The sequence below is a fragment of the Ostrea edulis genome, chromosome 2 (assembly GCF_947568905.1).
Source record: "Ostrea edulis chromosome 2, xbOstEdul1.1, whole genome shotgun sequence".
In the NCBI taxonomy this organism is placed as follows: domain Eukaryota; kingdom Metazoa; phylum Mollusca; class Bivalvia; order Ostreida; family Ostreidae; genus Ostrea; species Ostrea edulis.
The window spans coordinates 43,507,194-43,529,450 of NC_079165.1; the positions used below are offsets into that span (position 1 = coordinate 43,507,194).

The 22,257-nt window shown below is 36.1% G+C and overlaps 1 protein-coding gene across 1 annotated transcript in view; it reads right to left on the reverse strand.

The window, feature by feature from the left end:
- Window positions 1–22,257, reverse strand: part of LOC125667042 (E3 ubiquitin-protein ligase HERC2-like) — a 76,984-nt gene that overhangs the window by 42,511 nt on the left and 12,216 nt on the right. The window contains exons 9-30 of the mRNA XM_048900349.2: window positions 21,849–22,128; window positions 21,392–21,553; window positions 16,970–17,173; window positions 16,511–16,662; window positions 15,700–15,959; window positions 15,315–15,486; window positions 14,940–15,213; window positions 14,358–14,558; window positions 12,264–12,492; window positions 10,581–10,726; window positions 9,485–9,618; window positions 8,988–9,178; window positions 7,800–7,955; window positions 5,314–5,499; window positions 4,583–4,765; window positions 4,394–4,485; window positions 2,788–3,052; window positions 2,304–2,541; window positions 1,536–1,686; window positions 1,246–1,450; window positions 446–714; window positions 83–259 (exon numbers count right to left, since the gene is read on the reverse strand). Of these exons, the coding sequence (XP_048756306.2) occupies window positions 83–259; window positions 446–714; window positions 1,246–1,450; window positions 1,536–1,686; window positions 2,304–2,541; window positions 2,788–3,052; window positions 4,394–4,485; window positions 4,583–4,765; window positions 5,314–5,499; window positions 7,800–7,955; window positions 8,988–9,178; window positions 9,485–9,618; window positions 10,581–10,726; window positions 12,264–12,492; window positions 14,358–14,558; window positions 14,940–15,213; window positions 15,315–15,486; window positions 15,700–15,959; window positions 16,511–16,662; window positions 16,970–17,173; window positions 21,392–21,553; window positions 21,849–22,128 (4,327 nt within the window). The remainder of the gene's footprint in view (window positions 1–82; window positions 260–445; window positions 715–1,245; window positions 1,451–1,535; window positions 1,687–2,303; window positions 2,542–2,787; window positions 3,053–4,393; window positions 4,486–4,582; window positions 4,766–5,313; window positions 5,500–7,799; window positions 7,956–8,987; window positions 9,179–9,484; window positions 9,619–10,580; window positions 10,727–12,263; window positions 12,493–14,357; window positions 14,559–14,939; window positions 15,214–15,314; window positions 15,487–15,699; window positions 15,960–16,510; window positions 16,663–16,969; window positions 17,174–21,391; window positions 21,554–21,848; window positions 22,129–22,257) is intronic.

Sequence of the window (22,257 nt, forward strand, 5' to 3'; positions counted from 1 at the left end):
ACTTTGTTTGATGACAATCATATGATTTGTGGTTCAGTTATTTAGCCCTTGAAGAAAGAATTTCATACATATAGTCAGTTACCTGGTGGTGTAGGGACCGCCTGAGCTTTTCTATGTCAATAGGATGTTCATACAACACAAATTCTATAATTTTGTTCAATAGGGGCATGTCCGCTATGTGTCCCGTCATTCTCTGTCTCAGCCAACGGAATTTCTGGGCACTTGTGACTGTACTAGCAATGTCCTTCCACGAATCCTGCTGCAAAACACAAAAATGTTTATTTTGATTGTATTGACCAGTGTCAAAAACCTGAAGAACACTTTCATAGTAAATTCAAACTCAAACAATATAATTGCACTTGAGAGAAGTGAAAAAGGTGAAGAGCAAAAACGACAACTCTCAGGTGAGTTAAAACACTTACAAGAATTTTAATGATATACAAACCCGTTTATTTCGATGACCTCTAAACTTTTGATCTGTCATAATGGCTCCACCTTCTGGTTCATCCATCTTCTTTGGAGCACCTCCTTTAGGATAAACTCTGACCTCTTCTTCGCTCTCCTCCCCTGGCTTGGTTTTCTCCACAATATCTACCTCAGAAAGAGCTTCATCCACTTTCTCACTTCTCTCTCCACTTTCAGCTCCTAACATCACCACCTCACTCTCCACTTTGACATCAACAGGTTCTTCATTCTCTGTCACTATTTCTACCCCTGAATCACAAACCACTGGAGAATTACATTAATCCTATTTAATGCTTAATGAGAGTTATCAGAAGACAACACAGCTTCCCTCTACTTATCTTATCCCTATTGGATATTTAAAAAAATAGAGTAGCAAAGGTTAAAGTATTTGAGAAGTAGATCAAAATCCAAGGTCACTAGGTAAAAAGTCTTGGTGTCAAATAAAAGACCTGGTCATGAGGCATCTATATGTGAAATATCAAAACCCTCTCCCCTTTGGTTCAAAGAAATAGCCAAGGTTAAAGTTTTGAAAAGTTGGTCAAAGTCCAAGGTCACTTGGTCACAAGTCTTGCTACCAATGAAAGACTTGATTATGAGGCATCTATATGTAAAATATTGAAGACCTATCTCACTTGGTTCAAAATATATAACCAAGGTTAAAGTTATTCACAAGTATCATGATAATTACATAGCTCTCTGGACATTTGTTCCGATGAACTAATAAAACATCACATGAAATACAAATCTCCGTGTCCTACGAGTTACAGAGAGAAGAATCACCTTTAGTTCTTTTGGATCTTCTCTTGTCATCCATCATCTTCAAGGATACCTGCTTCCACCGAGGAATGCTTCTCAGCAAACAGGAGCGACTCATGGCATTAACCTCGTTACCTATGGCTGGTCTTAATTCATTAAAGAGAAATCTACACCTCTCTATCACAGGGGCACAGACCTCCTTGTATGATCGCCCCTGTTCTTGATGTATCTGTAAATCAGTATATTTTATCATTAGATGGAAGATAACCTGTCATCACTCCCATTAATAAGACATAAAGTGAAGGCAGGGTTACCTGTATCAGACTTCGTTTAGTTTTGCTGATCACTTTGAAGAGCTCCGTTATTGACTTAGGGATGGAATGCTTGGTGTGTTCTCCTTGTTCAACTATTGCTATTGCTGCATGTCCCAGGTCATGGTGCTTCAGAAGCACCGCCAGGAGTATTCTGAAATGAAAATCATGGGACACATTTACATGTGTAAGTCTTCCTTAAAGCTTAAAAGAATTACATGTAGGTTCACTTTATGCATAAAATGGTAAGATTAATTGTAGAAATGAAACTTATAATTCTTTTCTTGATGCATGTATCAAACGAAAAATTGGACGGAAAACTTCATCAATGCCCTTTTGCTTATGAAATTAAGAATGAATATTACATACAAAGTTTGTTTATGGAATATACATATAGTAGTGATTGAAAATTAGACTTAATGTAAATTTGAAGACTACATCTACAATAGTTTTTAAAAAAAATTACATGATAGTTACGGATTTTTTTATCCCGATACTCTTTCAAAATATATTTTGTGCCAAAAAAATCAAATAATTAAAAAAAAAACAACAACCACAGAACCAAAATAAAACCCTCTGTGATTGTAAAGCAAAGCAGCATCTAACACATTTATCCCTCTTGTCCAAGTACAAGTCATCTAATACAACATTCATTGCGAGTATCTGAAATTAATCTTATTTCAAAGAATAATATGTTATGTAAGCATGGACCATCAAGTTTCTGTACCCCTCAAACTTTGCTGTAAGGTAACAGTAATTTTGAAACCTCACCTGCTGACCTCCTCCAGAGGGTGATCTAATGGAAACTCAATGGAAAACAGATGGTGATGTTTCAGATATTTTTCCATTACAGATAGGAATGTTTTTACACTAGTGTCTTGTACACGGCTCTCTGCTAGGGAGGACAGGAATGGACGAGACGTGTCAGCCTGTGAAGCCTGTCGGTCAAACAGCTTCTCCTTCTCTGATAAGCCAGGCACATGTCTAACCTCTGAGGTGGGAGTAACTCCTGTAAATTTTTAAACATGAATGGCGTGATAACAGTGTACATTACACTCAAAACTTCCTCATGTTTATTTTCAGTCTCTTATTGAAGTCTATATCATCACCAAATACTGCAAAATAGTACGCAACATTGGCATTCATCTTTGAATCCGTTATTTAAATTTTTGCTCATTTTTTCTGGGTGTGTGTGTGTGTGATACCGTACTATGCTTTTTATATACATGTATATGCAACACAAATTTCAACTTACCAGGAGTTGTTCCCCCTGAAGCAGACCCTCTACTCTCTCCCTTTTCTTCCTCAAACTGATTTTTGGGTTGCAAGACCTGTAGCCCCCCAGCAAAGAACTCGGATTTCAGCCAATCATGATACTCCTCTTCCTCGGGTGAGCGGCTAGTTCCCCTGGCTTGATAGGCGGCCTGGAGTCCCAGCAGCACCCCGAGTGTCCGCTGAGTGTCCATCACAGGGGAGGATGCAGTACTAACATCCGACGTCTGCACAATATCCTTCTTTGGCTTTGTTAAAAACAGAAATTCAAAGTCAAAACTCATTTTGAAATATTCCATCAGCAAGGATTCTTCAAAACAGAACAAGTGCTTCCACTTGGTACATTTAGAAGTTAATCAAGCACACATGTACTATCATGTTACCAACATTATTTATCTTAACCAGATAAATGGAGGATGAGTTTTGAATTCATACAATATATGATTCTCTTCTGATGGTTTAGCAATTACTGTATGTGTACTTTTTTAGTATTTCTAAAATTTGGTGCAGTCGGAGCAGATGTACTATTTGGCATAATCGTGATTTTGCACTTTTTCTGTGTTTGATAAAAGATAAATAGACATTTTCACATTTTTGCACAACCATAGCAGTCTTGCTTCACCCCAAAACCACTCATATTTGTATCTCACCAAAATAAGTACATGTAAAGTATTTACCTCAGAACACACAACAGCTACTCAAAAACACAAATACACAACAGCTACTAAACAAGAACGTGTTTGTGAAACATTGATGCCCCCGGATTACAAAGTGGAACGGTAAGACATTGTATTTTCATTTGACAAAAAGTAAGTCAATAGTCAATGTCACAAGGTCAACAAATCTGGTATCAATGAAAAGGTCTTCTCACAAAAAATGCACCTGCTTAATATAAAAACAGTACCTCTTACAAATTGAAAGAGATGGCTTATATTCGAAATTTCTTAAAGTAGGTCAAAGGTCAATGTAAAGGTCATCAGGTCAAAGATTTTGGTGTCAATGGAAAGGTCTTGTCACAAGGAATACACAGACCACCAAATATGAAAAGTCTACTTTTGGTGAAAAAGATATGACCAAGGTTAAAGTTTTTTGAAAACTTCCAAAAAAACTAGGTCAAAGGTCAATGTCAATATCACAAGGTCAACAAATCTGGTATTGTTAAAAAGGTTTCCTCACAAGAAATGCACATGCTAAATATAAAAGCAGTACCTCTTACGATTTGAAAGATATGGTTTATATTCAGATTGCTTAAAGTAGGCCAAAGGTCAATCTTAAGGTCACCAGGTCAGATATTTTGGTGTCAATGGAAAGAATACACATAATAAATATGAAAGCTTTACCTCTTATGGTGTAGAAGATATGACCAAGATTAAAGCTTTTTACCACAGACAGACACACAGGCCAAAAACTATATGCCCCCGAACTTCGTTTCCAGTGGCATATCAAAAACACTAATATGCAGCAACTACTAAAAAACACAAATACAAAATAGTTGCACAAGAAACACAAATACATAATAGCTGCTCTAGAAAAAAATATCCCTATATGCTCCTAAAAATGTATGTAAGATTCTTTTTGAAAATTCTTACATCCAAATACTGTCCAACATAGAAGGACTTCATAAGTTCTCTAGCTTCATCTGAGTGATGTTCCAACTCAAAAGCATCTGTCGCATCTTTGGCTGAAAACAAATACACAAAACATAAACTAATTTCTTCACAAATATTTAAAAATTTTGGTGTGTTATAACCAATCAATATCATGCTCATTATCATTACCAGCAAAGCTCAGTAGTCTCTCAGTGCCACACGGAGCCTGGGCTTTAAATTCCTGTACATCATACACCTTGCCATGAATCACTACCCATAACCCCCCATCCTTGTTGTGATTCTCTAGGTCAGCCTGACGAATAATATTTATGTCCTCACTGGACTTCTGAGTGTATTTTTCCAAAGTGTAACCTTTAAAACATGGGGAAAAAATTGAATATGTTAAACATATTCTTATTAACAATTCCCTAAGTTTACTATCTGGTTCTCTGGCCAAGTTTTTTTTTTAGCTGCAACAGGGAAGCAGTTTTTCTTCATTTTTTCTACGAAGAAAAATAATTACCATAAATTACAATTTTATTTTCAAAACCAATATATTTTTCAACACAAGGATTCACATAGATCACAAAATACTTAGCAATAGCAAAAAAAAAAAATTATCCCACAATGCAATCTGACATTGTAAAATATCAGCAGATTATAAAACAATCTTTATTTGGATGTATTGAAATGGAGAGGTATTCTATTCCTAAATCTGGAGATAGAACTTTTACCTAAATAGTAAGAAAATGGAATTTTAAAAAATCTTTCATTAAAATTCCAATAAAATTGTGGTATGTTTTTTAAAAGTGAAAACAGACAAACCCGGGAACCAGACGATTTACTTTCTGTACTCTTAGTGTGGACCACTCCGAGATCTTAATTTACACACAGTAAAAAAAATACTTTAAAATACTTACTCCACACCCCTGGCCAGGATAAATCCTCCTTGTCATCACGGTCCAGTCCTGGTGCCAGTTTGTTATAGGTGTCCAGAATATCCAGTATCTCCTCCAGCACCGGAACTGACCGAGAAGACTGGATGACCCCTGGGGCCTTCAGTTGTAGCAGTACCATAGATGTCACCATCTCAGGCAGCAGAACACCTGCAACATTAATGGAATATATATATATATATATATATATATGTACATACTACAAGAAACTGCTCTGAAACATTAATTCCCAACAACTTTTTTCACGTCCTAATATTTCTTCACATATTCACAAAATAATCTCCCTAGAAATGATTGTGTAATGGTTATGATTTAGCACAAATGAACAAGTGATGCCCTGAGCTAAGCATATTTACCCCTACACAATGAGAATGAAACTATATATGATAAGTTTCACAAGAATCTTACTTACAGTAGTGTTATGTAAGGGAAACTAAGGAGCATGTCTTAAGTTTGTCTATACAAGGTGCATAGCTTTCAACGGGAAAAAACAGAATATACCAGAGAGCTACATATTCATCCCTTATATGTTGGGAGTGTGCAGGGCACAACACAAAATACTTTATGATAATCTTTATACATGATGATCAAATATGTATAAAGACTGGTATCATGCATCAGTGACTGGATTACCGCACTCAGTAAATAAAGGAGACCACAAATGTGTACAAAGACTGGTATCAGTGACTGGATTACTCAGTAAATAAGACTGGTATCAGTGACTGGATTACTCGGTAAATAGAGGGGACTGGTATCAGTGACTGGATTACTCAGTAAATAAGACTGGTATCAGTGACTGGATTACTCGGTAAATAGAGGGGACTGGTATCAGTGACTGGATTACTCAGTAAATAGAGGGGACTGGTATCAGTGACTGGATTACTCAGTAAATAAGACTGGTATCAGTGACTGGATTACTCGGTAAATAGAGGGGACTGGTATCAGTGACTGGATTACTTGGTAAATAGAGGGGACTGGTATCAGTGACTGGATTACTCAGTAAATAAGACTGGTATCAGTGACTGGATTACTCAGTAAATAGAGGGGACTGGTATCAGTAACTGGATTACTCAGTAAATAGAGGGGACTGGTATCAGTGACTGGATTACTCGGTAAATAGAGGGGACTGGTATCAGTGACTGGATTACTCGGTAAATAAGACTGGTATCAGTAACTGGATTACTCGATAAATAGAGGGGACTGGTATCAGTAACTGGATTACTCAGTAAATAGAGGGGACTGGTATCAGTGACTGGATTACTCAGTAAATAGAGGGGACTGGTATCAGTGACTGGATTACTCGGTAAATAGAGGGGACTGGTATCAGTGACTGGATTACTCAGTAAATAGAGGGGACTGGTATCAGTGACTGGATTACTCGGTAAATAGAGGGGACTGGTATCAGTGACTGGATTACTCAGTAAATAAGACTGGTATCAGTGACTGGATTACTCGGTAAATAAGACTGGTATCAGTGACTGGATTACTCAGTAAATAGAGGGGACTGGTATCAGTGACTGGATTACTCGGTAAATAGAGGGGACTGGTATCAGTGAATGGATTACTCAGTAAATAGAGGGGACTGGTATCAGTGACTGGATTACTCGGTAAATAGAGGGGACTGGTATCAGTGACTGGATTACTCAGTAAATAAGACTGGTATCAGTGACTGGATTACTCGGTAAATAGAGGGGACTGGTATCAGTGACTGGATTACTCAGTAAATAGAGGGGACTGGTATCAGTGACTGGATTACTCGGTAAATAGAGGGGACTGGTATCAGTGACTGGATTACTCGGTAAATAGAGGGAACTGGTATCAGTGACTGGATTACTCGGTAAATAGAGGGGACTGGTATCAGTGACTGGATTACTCGGTAAATAAAGTGGACCACAAATTTAATGAAATCGGAATCACTGAATTTGACTTTTAAACTGACTACTGCTCTACTTTCATGTAAAATATTCAAATCTGATTGGCCTTGAAACATTTGGAAAAAAACACCCAATGTTTTCTGTGTAAGTAAAAGCCAGGGTGATAGTCTCTAGCAACAGGAAACTTAACAACAGGTGATTTTACAAAAAATTATCACATGCGTTGTACTGATGCGTATACAGTTTGCCATACATTTCAGCATTTGAAATAGATGTAGTATGCATTGCATTACAGCAACACTTTCATTGAAATCGATTGATCAATACAAATAAACAATAATCAGCGGCTTGTACCATGTAAACTAACATACACCGTAGAAAGTCATGTTTTTAACTTGTTAATTTTGTATTGGTTTCACCATGTTGAAATCTTGTTACTTGTTTACGCCACTGGCCTTTTCTGACCACTCAATTCAAATTTGACTACTATATCAAATGTTGTTTACATATACTGATACCAACATATTTCTATAAACTACAGACCTTAGCTAACTTGACCCTCTTTCTTGAGCCTACCTGTGACATCTTTTGTGAGAACTCTGGATACAACAGAGAAGTGTCTGCTGCTGATACAGGCCAGACTGGTGGCCTGAGGAAGAATCATAGAGGCATGGTTACATAGCAACAGGATGTACTTCCTCAGCAGCGACCCCGCTCCCAGGAACTGCAACTCTGTCATAAAAACATGTTCAAGTCAAAACAAAGTTTTCTGCATTGCCATTTCCTTAATTTATTTGTAATACTTTGCAAATATACTGCAAATGGAAGATAGTTCATTCAACAACAGAATTCTTGAAATATTAAAGTATTTCAAAATGTACAGCTGGAAACACATGCTCCAGTATTTCAACATTTATGACAGGTTCAATTTTTCAATTTCATTTGAAAAAAAGTTAGTTTTGAAAAATGAACATCACTATAGCATTGCCTAAATCAGATTATGTTTCAAATACAGTCATTTCCTTACTTATCAAAATGTTACTCAATCTATTGTGATATTTAGAATTGTACAGCTGCATTTCTGAAATATGTTTCTGAAATAATCTCTTTATGACGCCAAATTCAAGTAATGTGAAACATAACTAAATTTTTTGGAAATGTCTCTTACTGAGTGTACACTATTTTAGTATCTATCCTCCATGATCTTTAACTATACTCCATGATCTTTGACTATCTTCCATGATCTTGGTGCAAAATTTGACAAGTATTGAAGCAAGATAACTTATTTCTACTTCCTCTCATTTTCCCTTATTTTGAAAATGAGATAACGTATTGACAATGCTACCATTAGGGCAAGCACAGCTAGATACATACGTTCTCTAGCATTCTGTTTATCTGATATGTCTACATTTAATCTTTCAGAGCTTAAAGGTTGCAAGGTTTGGAATGAAACTTGGCACAACAACCTGTTGTGAAAATAGAGGCAAACCTTGTTTTTTTTAAATATGTTGTATTGGATTAGTGGTCAATGCTGTTTGGGGACAAATAATGTGAAGCACACATGCAAAAGTCTTATTGACAGAATTGTCCTTGTTTTGACATTTCCATTATTTCAAATATCAAAAACATCGCTCTACCTTTGGGCAGCTCACTATAGCCAAACAGAAATTCTTAACTAGTAACACAACACCACCACCACCACCACCACCACCACCACCACCCCCCCCCCCCTCCCCACCCCCCTCTGTTTGGCTGCTGTCTTACCTTTCTCTGTCCCCGTGGTCAGAACTGGTCCCTCCCCATCCAGGGGAAAGATCCTAGACACCAGCAGTCTCTGCACCTGCAAGAGAAGGTCCAGTGAGGGGGAGGTGTCACATGAGTCCCGCTCTTCTGTCTGCAGGAAGTGGTCCTTAGAAATGTCCTCCAAGTGAGACAATGAGTAGGAAGCAGAATTCCTGTAATGTCAAAATTAACCCCATATATCAACATCCAAAATTATCTCAATGTATGAAGAGAGACACAGAACTCCTGAAATGGCAAAATCCAAAATTAAAATTCAAGCAATGTATTATTTGAAATGTTCCAGAAACATGTATACAGTCACACAGTTTGTCCGATGTATAGGACTTTCACTGATATTATACATTACATTATACTTGTATATTCAGTTCAGATAAGCCAAAAATCTTAGAAACCATTTGAATTCTTTTCCACTGTCAGTGGGAGATAATGTTTACTAACATATTACAGTCATGCTGTACCTTAAAAGTTGTTGTATGAGCTGAAGGAGAGGAATGGTTGCCCCATTCTCATCACTATCACTGGGATCAAGTGGCCCTGCCTCAATGTCCCCTGTTTTCTCACAAGTCAACAATTCGTGGGTTTCCTCTGTTTCCTGAAACATTCCATACAAATAATAATCATTATACAATAGCAAGCCCAAAGTTTTAAAATGAAAGCTAGGTATCACAAAATCATTCTTAGAGCATACAATTCAAATACAAGTACTGACATGATTTGGGGGGGGGGGGGGGGGGGGCCAAAAACAACCAATGATAATCAGTAACACAATGCCTCTATCACACTCATAATTTAGGTTTACATGTTTTTAGTAATTGGAGTACCTAAACACTTACCATGGTAAATATATACATTTCCAAAAGGGGGCCAAAAATGGCCCTTATCATATACAGTCCTTTACCCTGATTTTGGACTAAGATTAATGCAAGATGAACAAGACAAAGATCATGTCCCCCTGGGCTTGAATGGAGTGCTGAAACATTACAAACTTAGTAAACAGTGATACTGAAGTAAAACTGAATATGGTTGTTTCTGGAAAATATGTTTGCATTTAATGCCCCTGTATCCCAATATGTAGTACAGTTTATATTTCATTGTTTTTCAAAACTTATCATTTCAAAGTTAAGAGGAGGGGGGGGGGGGGGGGGGGGTGAGAATGCTAGCACATGTATTACTTTATGATATTAAAGTAATACCATGAAAATTGGAAGAAGAGAGTAGATGAACCATGCACCCTGAATGCAGAACATCATAAAAGACATTACGATGTTCAATCACCTGTCAATTATGAAAAATTCTAAATGAAAATCACAACCTGAATATATGTACTTACACCTTGCAAAATATTAAAGTTCTAGCTTAAGACTGTAGGAGTTAGTTAGACAAATCATATACCCTATGTGAGACAGACATGGGTAAAAAAAATATGCCCTGACCTGACTTGCATGGACATAAAAATTAATCTTGCTGGCATTTACCATTATCAAACAGTCATACATAAAGCCAATAACAATGCTGATCTCAGCCGTGCTGAGTGATGTCAAATGAGCGACTCACCTTTTTGCCCTCAATCTCTGTGATGTCATTTTTAATGGCAGCTTCCAGTGCAGACTCCAAACCTCCATCTGCCATTAGGCTACTGACGAGGAGGTCAGTCATAAACCTCTGTCCAGGACTCATAACACTGCTATCATGTCCCACCACTGTCAAAATTAAAACAGTCATAAATCTCTAATCAGGACTCATAATACTGCTATCATGACCCACCACTGTCAAAATTAAAACAGTCATAAATCTCTAATCAGGACTCATAACACTGCTATCATGTCCCACCACTGTCAAAATTAAAACAGTCATAAATCTCTGTCCAGGACTCATAACACTGCTATCATGACCCACCACTGTCAAAATTAAAACAGTCATAAATCTCTGTACAGGACTCATAACACTGCTATCATGACCCACCACTGTCAAAATTAAAACAGTCATAAATCTCTGTACAGGACTCATAACACTGCTATCATGATCCACCACTGTCAAAATTAAAACAGTCGTAAATCTCTAATCAGGACTCATAACACTGCTATCATGACCCACCACTGTCAAAATTAAAACACTTCTGCACTTTCATACAGACAATGCTTTTAGCTCCCTTATCAAATTCTCCAGTAACTGTCTCTTTAAAAGCTTGTCCATCACAATCTGTCTTTGTTTTAAATATCTATACAAAAGCTTGTTAATCACAATCTGTCTTTGTTTTAAATATCTATACAAAAGCTTGTCCATCACAATCTGTCTTTGTTTTAAATATCTATACAAAAGCTTGTCCATCACAATCTGTCTTTGTTTTAAATATCTATACAAAAGCTTGTCCATCACAATCTGTCTTTGTTTTAAATATCTATACAAAAGCTTGTCCATCACAGTCTGTCTTTGTTTTAAATATCTATACAAAAGCTTGTCCATCAGTCTGTCTTTGTTAATACCAATACAGTACAACAAGTTTAAAGTGTCAGGGACATCTATTTAACTTCATAATAAATAACGTAAGTGTAATTCATTATATCTATTTATCTATTAAGTTGTTTCTTATTTCTACTTCTGTTATTAGTGGTAATGTTATAAGTGTGCTTGCTTTTACCATGCTTTACTAAACTGCTGTAAAAATAATCCTAAATACAGCACGTCTTAACACATGTGTGATCTATAAAGGAGAAATTCCTGAAATAAAATCTCTATAAGAATTTTCTGTTGCATTTGCCTTTGATTATATATATATATATATATATATATATATATATATATATATAAAATCATGATGCAATAAAGAGTGTACAAATTTTCAGAGAAATCCAAATAATGTCCACACTAAATTATGTCCACAGATAGACTAACAGACACAATAATTCCACATCAACAGACAGACATTTCATTATGCCCTCTCCTAAACTTATGCAGAAGTCTCTGTAAGAGAACATATCTTAACAAAATCTAAGACAAAATGACCAAGTCCATAAAGTTGAAAGAACACCTGTAAAATGAAGAAAAACTGTTCAATCATGCTGAAAATACCAGGTGTAGATCTTTATATGGTGAATAAAGAGAGTACATTTTTACAGAAAAATCCACATGCTAGTGTCTGTCAGAACATGTCTGGACAAAATCATGAGGGGCCTGCTACTTCCAATAAACTCCCCACCCCTCAACTTCATTTGTGGGGGCATAATACAAGAATTCTACCTTCATTAGACAGAAGAGTTGACAGAGTTCTGGCCCTTTCCTCGGCAGTAGGCAGCAAGATGGACCATCCACTCTGTAAGGCATTCTGGGCAGCAAACTGGACTGTATTGATGACACCTTGGTTACTGGCAAGGGAAACTACTCTCTGCTTTAGACTGGTTACAAGTTGAGTACCAGGGCCAAGACCCAAGTGCTCTGTGCTTTCTGACTGACAGATGGTTGCATGAAACTGAAATAATTGTTCAACAATAATAAAGACATTTCTGCATTGATGAATTTATTTACAATTGGTTTTTCACAATTTCTTTCATTATTATCATCCTACATTTCACAAATGAAACCAACTGTCTGAAATCAAGCAGGTTCTTTAATTACAGATAGTGGAAAACATAAAAAAAAACAATTTAATATACCAAAGAGTTTTTAACCCATGCCATATTTCCCAAAGTTTTAACTAATGATTAAAGAGGTTTGCCCCTTCCAAACGATTAAGGTTGCTAAACAAAAAAAAAGACAGGAATTCATTGTGTCATGTATTTTCCAGCTATTAAATGATCGTAACTAATTTTTATAAGTCGATCAGTAGTATAATCCCTGAACAAAGGCAACATGGAAAAGTCGGTAAGTATGTTTACAGGCAGCAAATAAAATAAATCAGAAATAACTTGAATTTCATCTCTCCTTGGATTTTGTTATTTATTCCTCAACAACAATCAATAAAGAAGCTTATTTGAAGTCAACAAGAGATTGTTTTTATCAGAGAAATAAAGATGTCTCCCCAGCTTCCCAAATTGGAAGTGCTCCAAATGAAACCTCCTTCCCTTAATATACTGCATGGTATGGAGGAGAAAGCATGGGCAGGAACATAGACATTATGAACTCCATTAAGCCATATAGGAGAAGAGTTCACAAACTATTTTACACCCTCCACCCCTCAGATCCACTACAACTTTAAGGATAACAATAGGACCCTCCCGTCCCTACAATATCCAAATTTGCAAATGGCATTGAAGTCTATCGAATATGCCCTACAGAAGAGGCATTCACAATCTATTTTAACATCCTCCACCCCTCTTAGATCCACTATAACTTTTAGGAAAATAATTGGATCCTCCTGTCCCAACAATATGCACATCTACAAATGGCAATGAAGCATTTTACAAAGTTTCAAATCTATCCAATAAGCTATATAGGAGAAGTGTTCACAAGCTATTTTACATCCTCCACCCCTCTTAGATCCACTATAACTTTTAGGAAAATAATTGGATCCTCCCATCCCGACAATATGCACATCTGCAAATGGCAATGAAGCATTGTACAATTTTCAAGTCTATCCGATAAGCATTTGATATTGCAATGATATCAAGGCCTAAAAGGAGACCTTATTATACACTCATGCAATAATCATACAATGCTGGATTATTGTCAGTATTAATGCCTACTATCGTATTGAAACACCTATAAATCTAAAGTTTCCTGACAATTTATATATATTAACAAAGATAACATATCTGATTATCTTAATATTTCATTACAAAATGAATAAATATCAAAATAAGTACATGTACATAAATGTGAAGTAAGTACACAACTTTCGTTGTAATTTTCGTCATCATAATTTCATTTTAATATGATAAAAAAAAATTAATTTAAAGTTTATCTATTTTGGTGAATTTTGGATTTTGTTATTGTGCTTAATACATATGACAACAATACACAACATATTATGGTATATTGATAATCAATATCTTTTTGCAATTCTGTTATTGATACAGAGAGGACCACCATGTATCACTGTGCACACACAGAGAGAGAGAGAGAAAGAAAGAGAGAGAGAGAGAGAGAGAGAGAGAGAGAGAGAGAGAGAGAGAGAAATGGATACACTGTATAAATACAAAACAAAAAAGGTGATGTTTGTTAAATTTCTCTTAGATATTGTTAAAAATATTAGCAAAATCTGCATCAGCAATATTTATTGCATATCATTACTCTGTATTGCAATATGCATCATATTAAAACACACTTTTCAATACCCAACCACAATATATTAAGGGTTCTGCTCTAGCACATCTCTCAAACTTCCTTCCTGTTTACCTGCAAATTAAGGAGGTTCAGTCCAGCCACAGCTAGACATTCTTTGTCCTGTGGAGGTGGCCAATCGCAATGTCCATCCATATCCACACAGACCTCAGCCAACAGTTCATCCAGCTGCTCAAAAGTACTTTTACACACGTCTACAATAAATGGTACTCGGCTCCCCACCATCCATTGACCCCCACTGGTCCAGGCAAATGTCTGAAGTTCATTATAAAACCACCATATAGAAAATTTTGTTTGTAATTAATATATGTGTCAAACATGTACTGTTAGTGTCATGGAAGGAAAATAAGAAAATGTTTAGAAGAAACAATATGCAGAATCCTTCTAGAACAACAGAGACAGCATTGTGGGATTTGAAAATTATCTAGGCTTTTACAGAAATGTAGAGAGTTGCATTTTGCAACAACTTAATACTGTACTTGTAAAATATGAAAGTATTTTTACACCTGATTTTAGTATCAATATACATAATCCTTTCTAACAGTTCTACAGTTTATAACACATTTCATAATTTCTTGATTTTTCATCTATACATGTAATATTTGGGAGAAGGGGGGGGGGGCACCTTCTCTTTACCTGATTTGGGCCACATCCAACCCCAACGATATTCTTGCCATCCATTCCTGAAGTAAGAGTGGGCTCTGTGAAGTTGCTGATGGAGAGGCTTCCTAGCTGTCCCTGTTCATTACGACCCCACCCATACAGCTCTCCATCCTCTGTAACAGCCATACAGTGAAGAGATCCAATGACAATGTCCTTAACCTTTTTAGAAGACAGTGCCTCAATCTGTTTAGGGTGTCTTACATGATCTTCTGTTCCATGACCTAGTCTGTAGTTATCTCCCTTACCCCTGAAAATAAAATAGTACCATAAAAGGTTTTAAAATCTATATTTTGATATCATTTCAACAAGCGCCATTACCGACTGATCTTGGTTCAGAAGTGGACTCACCAGGAGTATACGGCCCCCGACTTTGTTAGAGCCAGGCTGAATTGAGCGCCACAGAAGACCCGAACCACGTCCTGACCCATCAGCTTCTCAATGACTTTGGGAGTCTTACAGCCATCATTTCCTCCTCTACCTAGCTTTCCATAGTCACCATCTCCCCAGGAATAAACAGCACCTTCAGAAATTTTGAAAAAGACACAAAGGTATAAATTAATACTTTAATCAATTCACACAGTAAACTTATTGATAATTTCACTGATCAAACTTCCATATTCTTTCATTAAATTGTGCAGTAACATGCAGAAGAGTTTAAAGTTAGTCACATAGGACTATTAACACTAAAATTTAGATCAGAAAGAGACAGAAATAAAAATAATTAAAATGAAACCTGTATCAGTAACAGCAAGAGTCTGAGCATCTCCACTTCCACATGCAATATCCATGATGCGATGGCCCTTAAAGAATTTGAGGAGAATGGGGGCCGTTTGATCCTCACTGCTTCCATGACCCAAGCGACCAAAATTTCCCTTCCCCCAGGAGTACACTTCTCCATTAGCTGTCAGAGCCATACTGTATGAACTCCCACAACAAATCTTGGTCACTTCCTTTCCTATAAGACCTGTTATAAGGACAGGCTCCTCGCGATTTCTGAAAGTCAAGAAAAATCCTCAGTTCTGTGGTCAATAACTTAACATTATATATATTAACCCCTTTTATTGAATTCTTTTCTATCAATCATTCAACAAGTTTATAACTGAACTTTTTATCATCTATAAACCAACTTCCATGATGTATAGTCAAAGACATTGCAGTCTCCATTATCCAATGATCCGAGCATGCAAAGTAAAGAAAAACTTCAATTCTTGTCTTTCAAACAGAGCTGTATATACCTGTACCATCAGCTTATCAGACTTGAAAATTATTATAGTTTCATTCTAATAAACGGAATAAAGACCAAGCTGAGCTCTTCCCTGTTGATTGTTAATGTGTACATTACACCTGTTGATTGTTAATGTGTACATTACACCTGTTGATTGTTAATGTGTACATTACACCTGTTGATTGTTAATGTGTACATTACACCTGTTGATTGTTAATGTGTACATTACACCTGTTGATTGTTAATGTGTACATTACACCTGTTGATTGTTAATGTGTACATTACACCTGTTGATCGTTAACATGTACATTACACCTACATGTAGTCCCCATGCCCCAGTTTTCCTCCGTCCCCATTTCCCCAAGAGAACACCTCCCCATCACTGGTAAGACCCATGTAGTGCTTGCCGTCTGGGTGGGCAGCAATCTTGATAACCTCTCTGTCGCCAAAACCATTTAACTGCTGCAGTGTCTAAAAAGAACAAATCACTTAAAAATCTTAATCCTGTAGATTTACACAGGCATTGAAGCTGAATAATGTTGGCTGATGCTGCCTAGGAGCAAGGCACTTTATTTCAATAACTTAGTTTACACAGCTGTATGTGAAATATGTATAGTGCAAGGGGCAACCACTGACTGGTGTCACATTTAAATCGTACTTTGTGACTCTGACATACTTAATTGGTGGTGCCAGTGAAAGTGAATTTTAGCACTCAGCTTTCTTAGCAAGGAAATAATTTCACAGTGGACATAGAATTCTTTAGTACATGTGCACTTACTGGTGATAAGCTTGTGTAGTACAACATGTACACCCTGCCAGCCTTGGATAAGATCAGACAACACCTCTCTGAGCAGGCAATCTGTTGGACTCCCCCTATGTCTGCAAAGAAGTCCATCAAATAGGGCCCTGTTGCCCCTCCCTCTGCAGCCCAGGCCAACCAGCCCAGCCCCATAACTTCTTGAGTGCTACCTTGTTTCAAAGACTGAAAAAGATTCATTAGCATGTAATAGCAATCAACACGTTTATACAATATCTGTCATTACACACAATATCTGTCATTACACACAATGTCTGTCATTACACACAATGTCTGTCATTACACACAATATATGTCATTACACACAATGTCTGTCATTACACACAATATCTGTCATTACACACAATATCCTTCATTACACACAATGTCTGTCATTACACACAATATCTGTCATTACACACAATATCTGTCATTACACACAATGTCTGTCATTACACACAATGTCTGTCATTACACACAATGTCTGTCATTATACACAATATCTGTCATTACACACAATGTCTGTCATTACACACAATATCTGTCATTACACACAATGTCTGTCATTACACACAATGTCTGTCATTACACACAATGTCTGTCATTACACACAATATCTGTCATTACACACAATATCCTTCATTACACACAATATCCTTCATTACACACAATGTCTGTCATTATACACAATATCTGTCATTACACACAATATCTGTCATTACACATAATGTCTGTCATTCCACACAATGTCTGTCATTACACACAATGTCTGTCATTACACACAATGTCTGTCATTACACACAATGTCTGTCATTATACACAATGTCTGTCATTCCACACAATATCTGTCATTACACATAATGTCTGTCATTCCACACAATGTCTGTCATTACACACAATGTCTGTCATTACACACAATATCTGTCATTACACACAATATCCTTCATTACACACAATATCTGTCATTACACACAATATCCTTCATTACATTTAATATCTGTCATTACACACAATATCTGTCATTACACACAATATCTGTCATTACACACAATATCTGTCATTACACACAATGTCTGTCATTACACACAATATCTGTCATTACACACAATATCCTTCATTACACACAATGTCTGTCATTACACACAATGTCTGTCATTACACACAATATCTGTCATTACACACAATATCCTTCATTACACACAATGTCTGTCATTACACACAATATCTGTCATTACACACAATATCTGTCATTACACACAATGTCTGTCATTACACACAATGTCTGTCATTACACACAATGTCTGTCATTATACACAATATCTGTCATTACACACAATGTCTGTCATTACACACAATATCTGTCATTACACACAATATCTGTCATTATACACAATGTCTGTCATTACACACAATGTCTGTCATTACACACAATGTCTGTCATTACACACAATGTCTGTCATTACACACAATGTCTGTCATTACACACAATGTCTGTCATTACACACAATATCTGTCATTATACACAATATCTGTCATTACACACAATGTCTGTCATTACACACAATATCTGTCATTACACACAATGTCTGTCATTATACACAATGTCTGTCATTCCACACAATATCTGTCATTACACATAATGTCTGTCATTCCACACAATGTCTGTCATTACACACAATGTCTGTCATTACACACAATATCTGTCATTACACACAATATCCTTCATTACACACAATATCTGTCATTACACACAATATCCTTCATTACATTTAATATCTGTCATTACACACAATATCTGTCATTACACACAATATCTGTCATTACACACAATATCTGTCATTACACACAATGTCTGTCATTACACACAATATCTGTCATTACACACAATATCCTTCATTACACACAATGTCTGTCATTACACACAATGTCTGTCATTACACACAATATCTGTCATTACACACAATATCTGTCATTACACACAATATCCTTCATTACACACAATGTCTGTCATTACACACAATATCTGTCATTACACACAATATCTGTCATTACACACAATGTCTGTCATTACACACAATGTATGTCATTACACACAATGTCTGTCATTATACACAATATCTGTCATTACACACAATGTCTGTCATTACACACAATGTCTGTCATTACACACAATATATGTCATTACACACAATATATGTCATTACACACAATGTCTGTCATTACACACAATATCTGTCATTACACACAATGTCTGTCATTACACACAATATATGTCATTACACACAATATATGTCATTACACACAATGTCTGTCATTACACACAATATCCTTCATTACACACAATATCTGTCATTACACACAATATCTGTCATTATACACAATATCTGTCATTACACACAATGTCTGTCATTACACACAATATCTGTCATTACACACAATATCTGTCATTATACACAATGTCTGTCATTACACACAATGTCTGTCATTACACACAATATCTGTCATTATACACAATATCTGTCATTACACACAATATCTGTCATTACACACAATATCTGTCATTATACACAATGTCTGTCATTACACACAATATCTGTCATTACACACAATATCCTTCATTACACACAATGTCTGTCATTACACACAATATCCTTCATTACACACAATGTCTGTCATTACACACAATATCTGTCATTATACACAATGTCTGTCATTACACACAATATCTGTCATTACACACAATATCCTTCATTACACACAATGTCTGTCATTACACACAATATCCTTCATTACACACAATGTCTGTCATTACACACAATATCTGTCATTATACACAATATCTGTCATTACACACAATGTCTGTCATTACACACAATGTCTGTCATTACACACAATGTCTGTCATTACACACAATATCTGTCATTACACACAATATCTGTCATTACACACAATATCCTTCATTACACACAATATCCTTCATTACACACAATATCCTTCATTACACACAATGTCTGTCATTATACACAATATCTGTCATTACACACAATATCTGTCATTACACATAATGTCTGTCATTCCACACAATGTCTGTCATTACACACAATGTCTGTCATTACACACAATGTCTGTCATTATACACAATGTCTGTCATTCCACACAATATCTGTCATTACACATAATGTCTGTCATTCCACACAATGTCTGTCATTACACACAATGTCTGTCATTACACACAATATCTGTCATTACACACAATATCCTTCATTACACACAATATCTGTCATTACACACAATATCCTTCATTACATTTAATATCTGTCATTACACACAATATCTGTCATTACACACAATATCTGTCATTACACACAATATCTGTCATTACACACAATATCCTTCATTACACACAATATCTGTCATTACACACAATATCTGTCATTACACACAATATCCTTCATTACATTTAATATCTGTCATTACAAACAATATCTGTCATTACACACAATATCCTTCATTACACACAATATCTGTCATTACACACAATATCTGTCATTACACACAATGTCTGTCATTACACACAATGTCTGTCATTACACACAATATATGTCATTACACACAATATATGTCATTACACACAATGTCTGTCATTACACACAATGTCTGTCATTACACACAATGTCTGTCATTACACACAATATCTGTCATTACACACAATGTCTGTCATTATACACAATGTCTGTCATTACACACAATATCTGTCATTATACACAATATATGTCATTACACACAATATATGTCATTACACACAATGTCTGTCATTACACACAATATCTGTCATTACACACAATGTCTGTCATTACACACAATGTCTGTCATTCCACACAATGTCTGTCATTCCACACAATGTCTGTCATTACACACAATATCCTTCATTACACACAATATCTGTCATTACACACAATATCTGTCATTACACACAATGTCTGTCATTCCACACAATGTCTGTCATTCCACACAATATCTGTCATTCCACACAATATCCTTCATTACACACAATGTCTGTCATTACACACAATGTCTGTCATTATACACAATGTCTGTCATTACACACAATATCTGTCATTACACACAATATCTGTCATTACACACAAGTCAAGTATGGGACTGCAGCATCATCAATTTTGGATGGTAAAATTTCACAGATTTGTCAAATAGCATGGTTTCACTGATATGTAATATCATGAAAAGCTGTTCCACGTTCTTTCCTTGGGAATAATTTTGTGGTCTGGCACAACCATGAAAACAAATCTTTAAAACTGACATTCAATGAAAATTGATGAACCGTTAGAATCATTATACATGTGTATAAGAGTGAAGATACTAGAAGTAGTCAACTGTATGTCTGACCTTTTGTGCACCGAATGGGTGGAGATATGGCACTGATAATCGATCCAAGTGTGACATGATGACAACTGCTGACATTCGGAGATCTATCAATGTGTTGGGGTCTTCAGGGTACGTCAGGTAGTTCAAAAAGATCTCAGTGGGACTGGCTATCTGTACATCCGACTGAAAAAAAAAAATAAAGTGATGTATGCATCAAACTTTTTGTGTTCTTATTTACAAGATCCAAGTTGCTGGATTTAACCAGTATAATTTACAGAATTGTATTGAAAAATCCATCATATATATAAAAAATAAATAAATAAATAAATAAAAAAATAAAGCTGTTCAATCCTGTTACAGTCTAGATGAAAATTATACTGAGTAAAACCCATACACCTTTAATTCTGAAAACATGTAAGAAATTTTAAGAAAAGTAAATAAATGAAAGCATACAAATTTCGTAAGAAACTCTACCAACCTCCTCCAATTTCCTTTGTTCCCAATACACTCTAGACTTCGACCCTTTGATGGCCTGGAATCTTTCCAGCAGCCGGATTAAGGGTGCACAGTTCAGTCCAGTGTTGATCCGGTTGTCAGATTCCTGACAGCTGTTGTTCCAGAGATTGAGTAAAAGCAGCACTGAGCTGAGAACATGGCTGAGTGAGCCCCTCTGCACAGAGAGCTCGAGCAGAAGACATAGCGCCATCTGTTGATCCTGGATGGGAATCTTGCTTGGACTAGTTGATTGACTCGAAATCCTGTAAAAGTGAAATTTATGGATATAACAATCATGATTTAACAGTTAGAAGTTTTTGTCCAAAATCAATCATAATTCATCACATCTGATTTCCATATTTCTTAATTATATAACATTTGAAAGTAGTGTG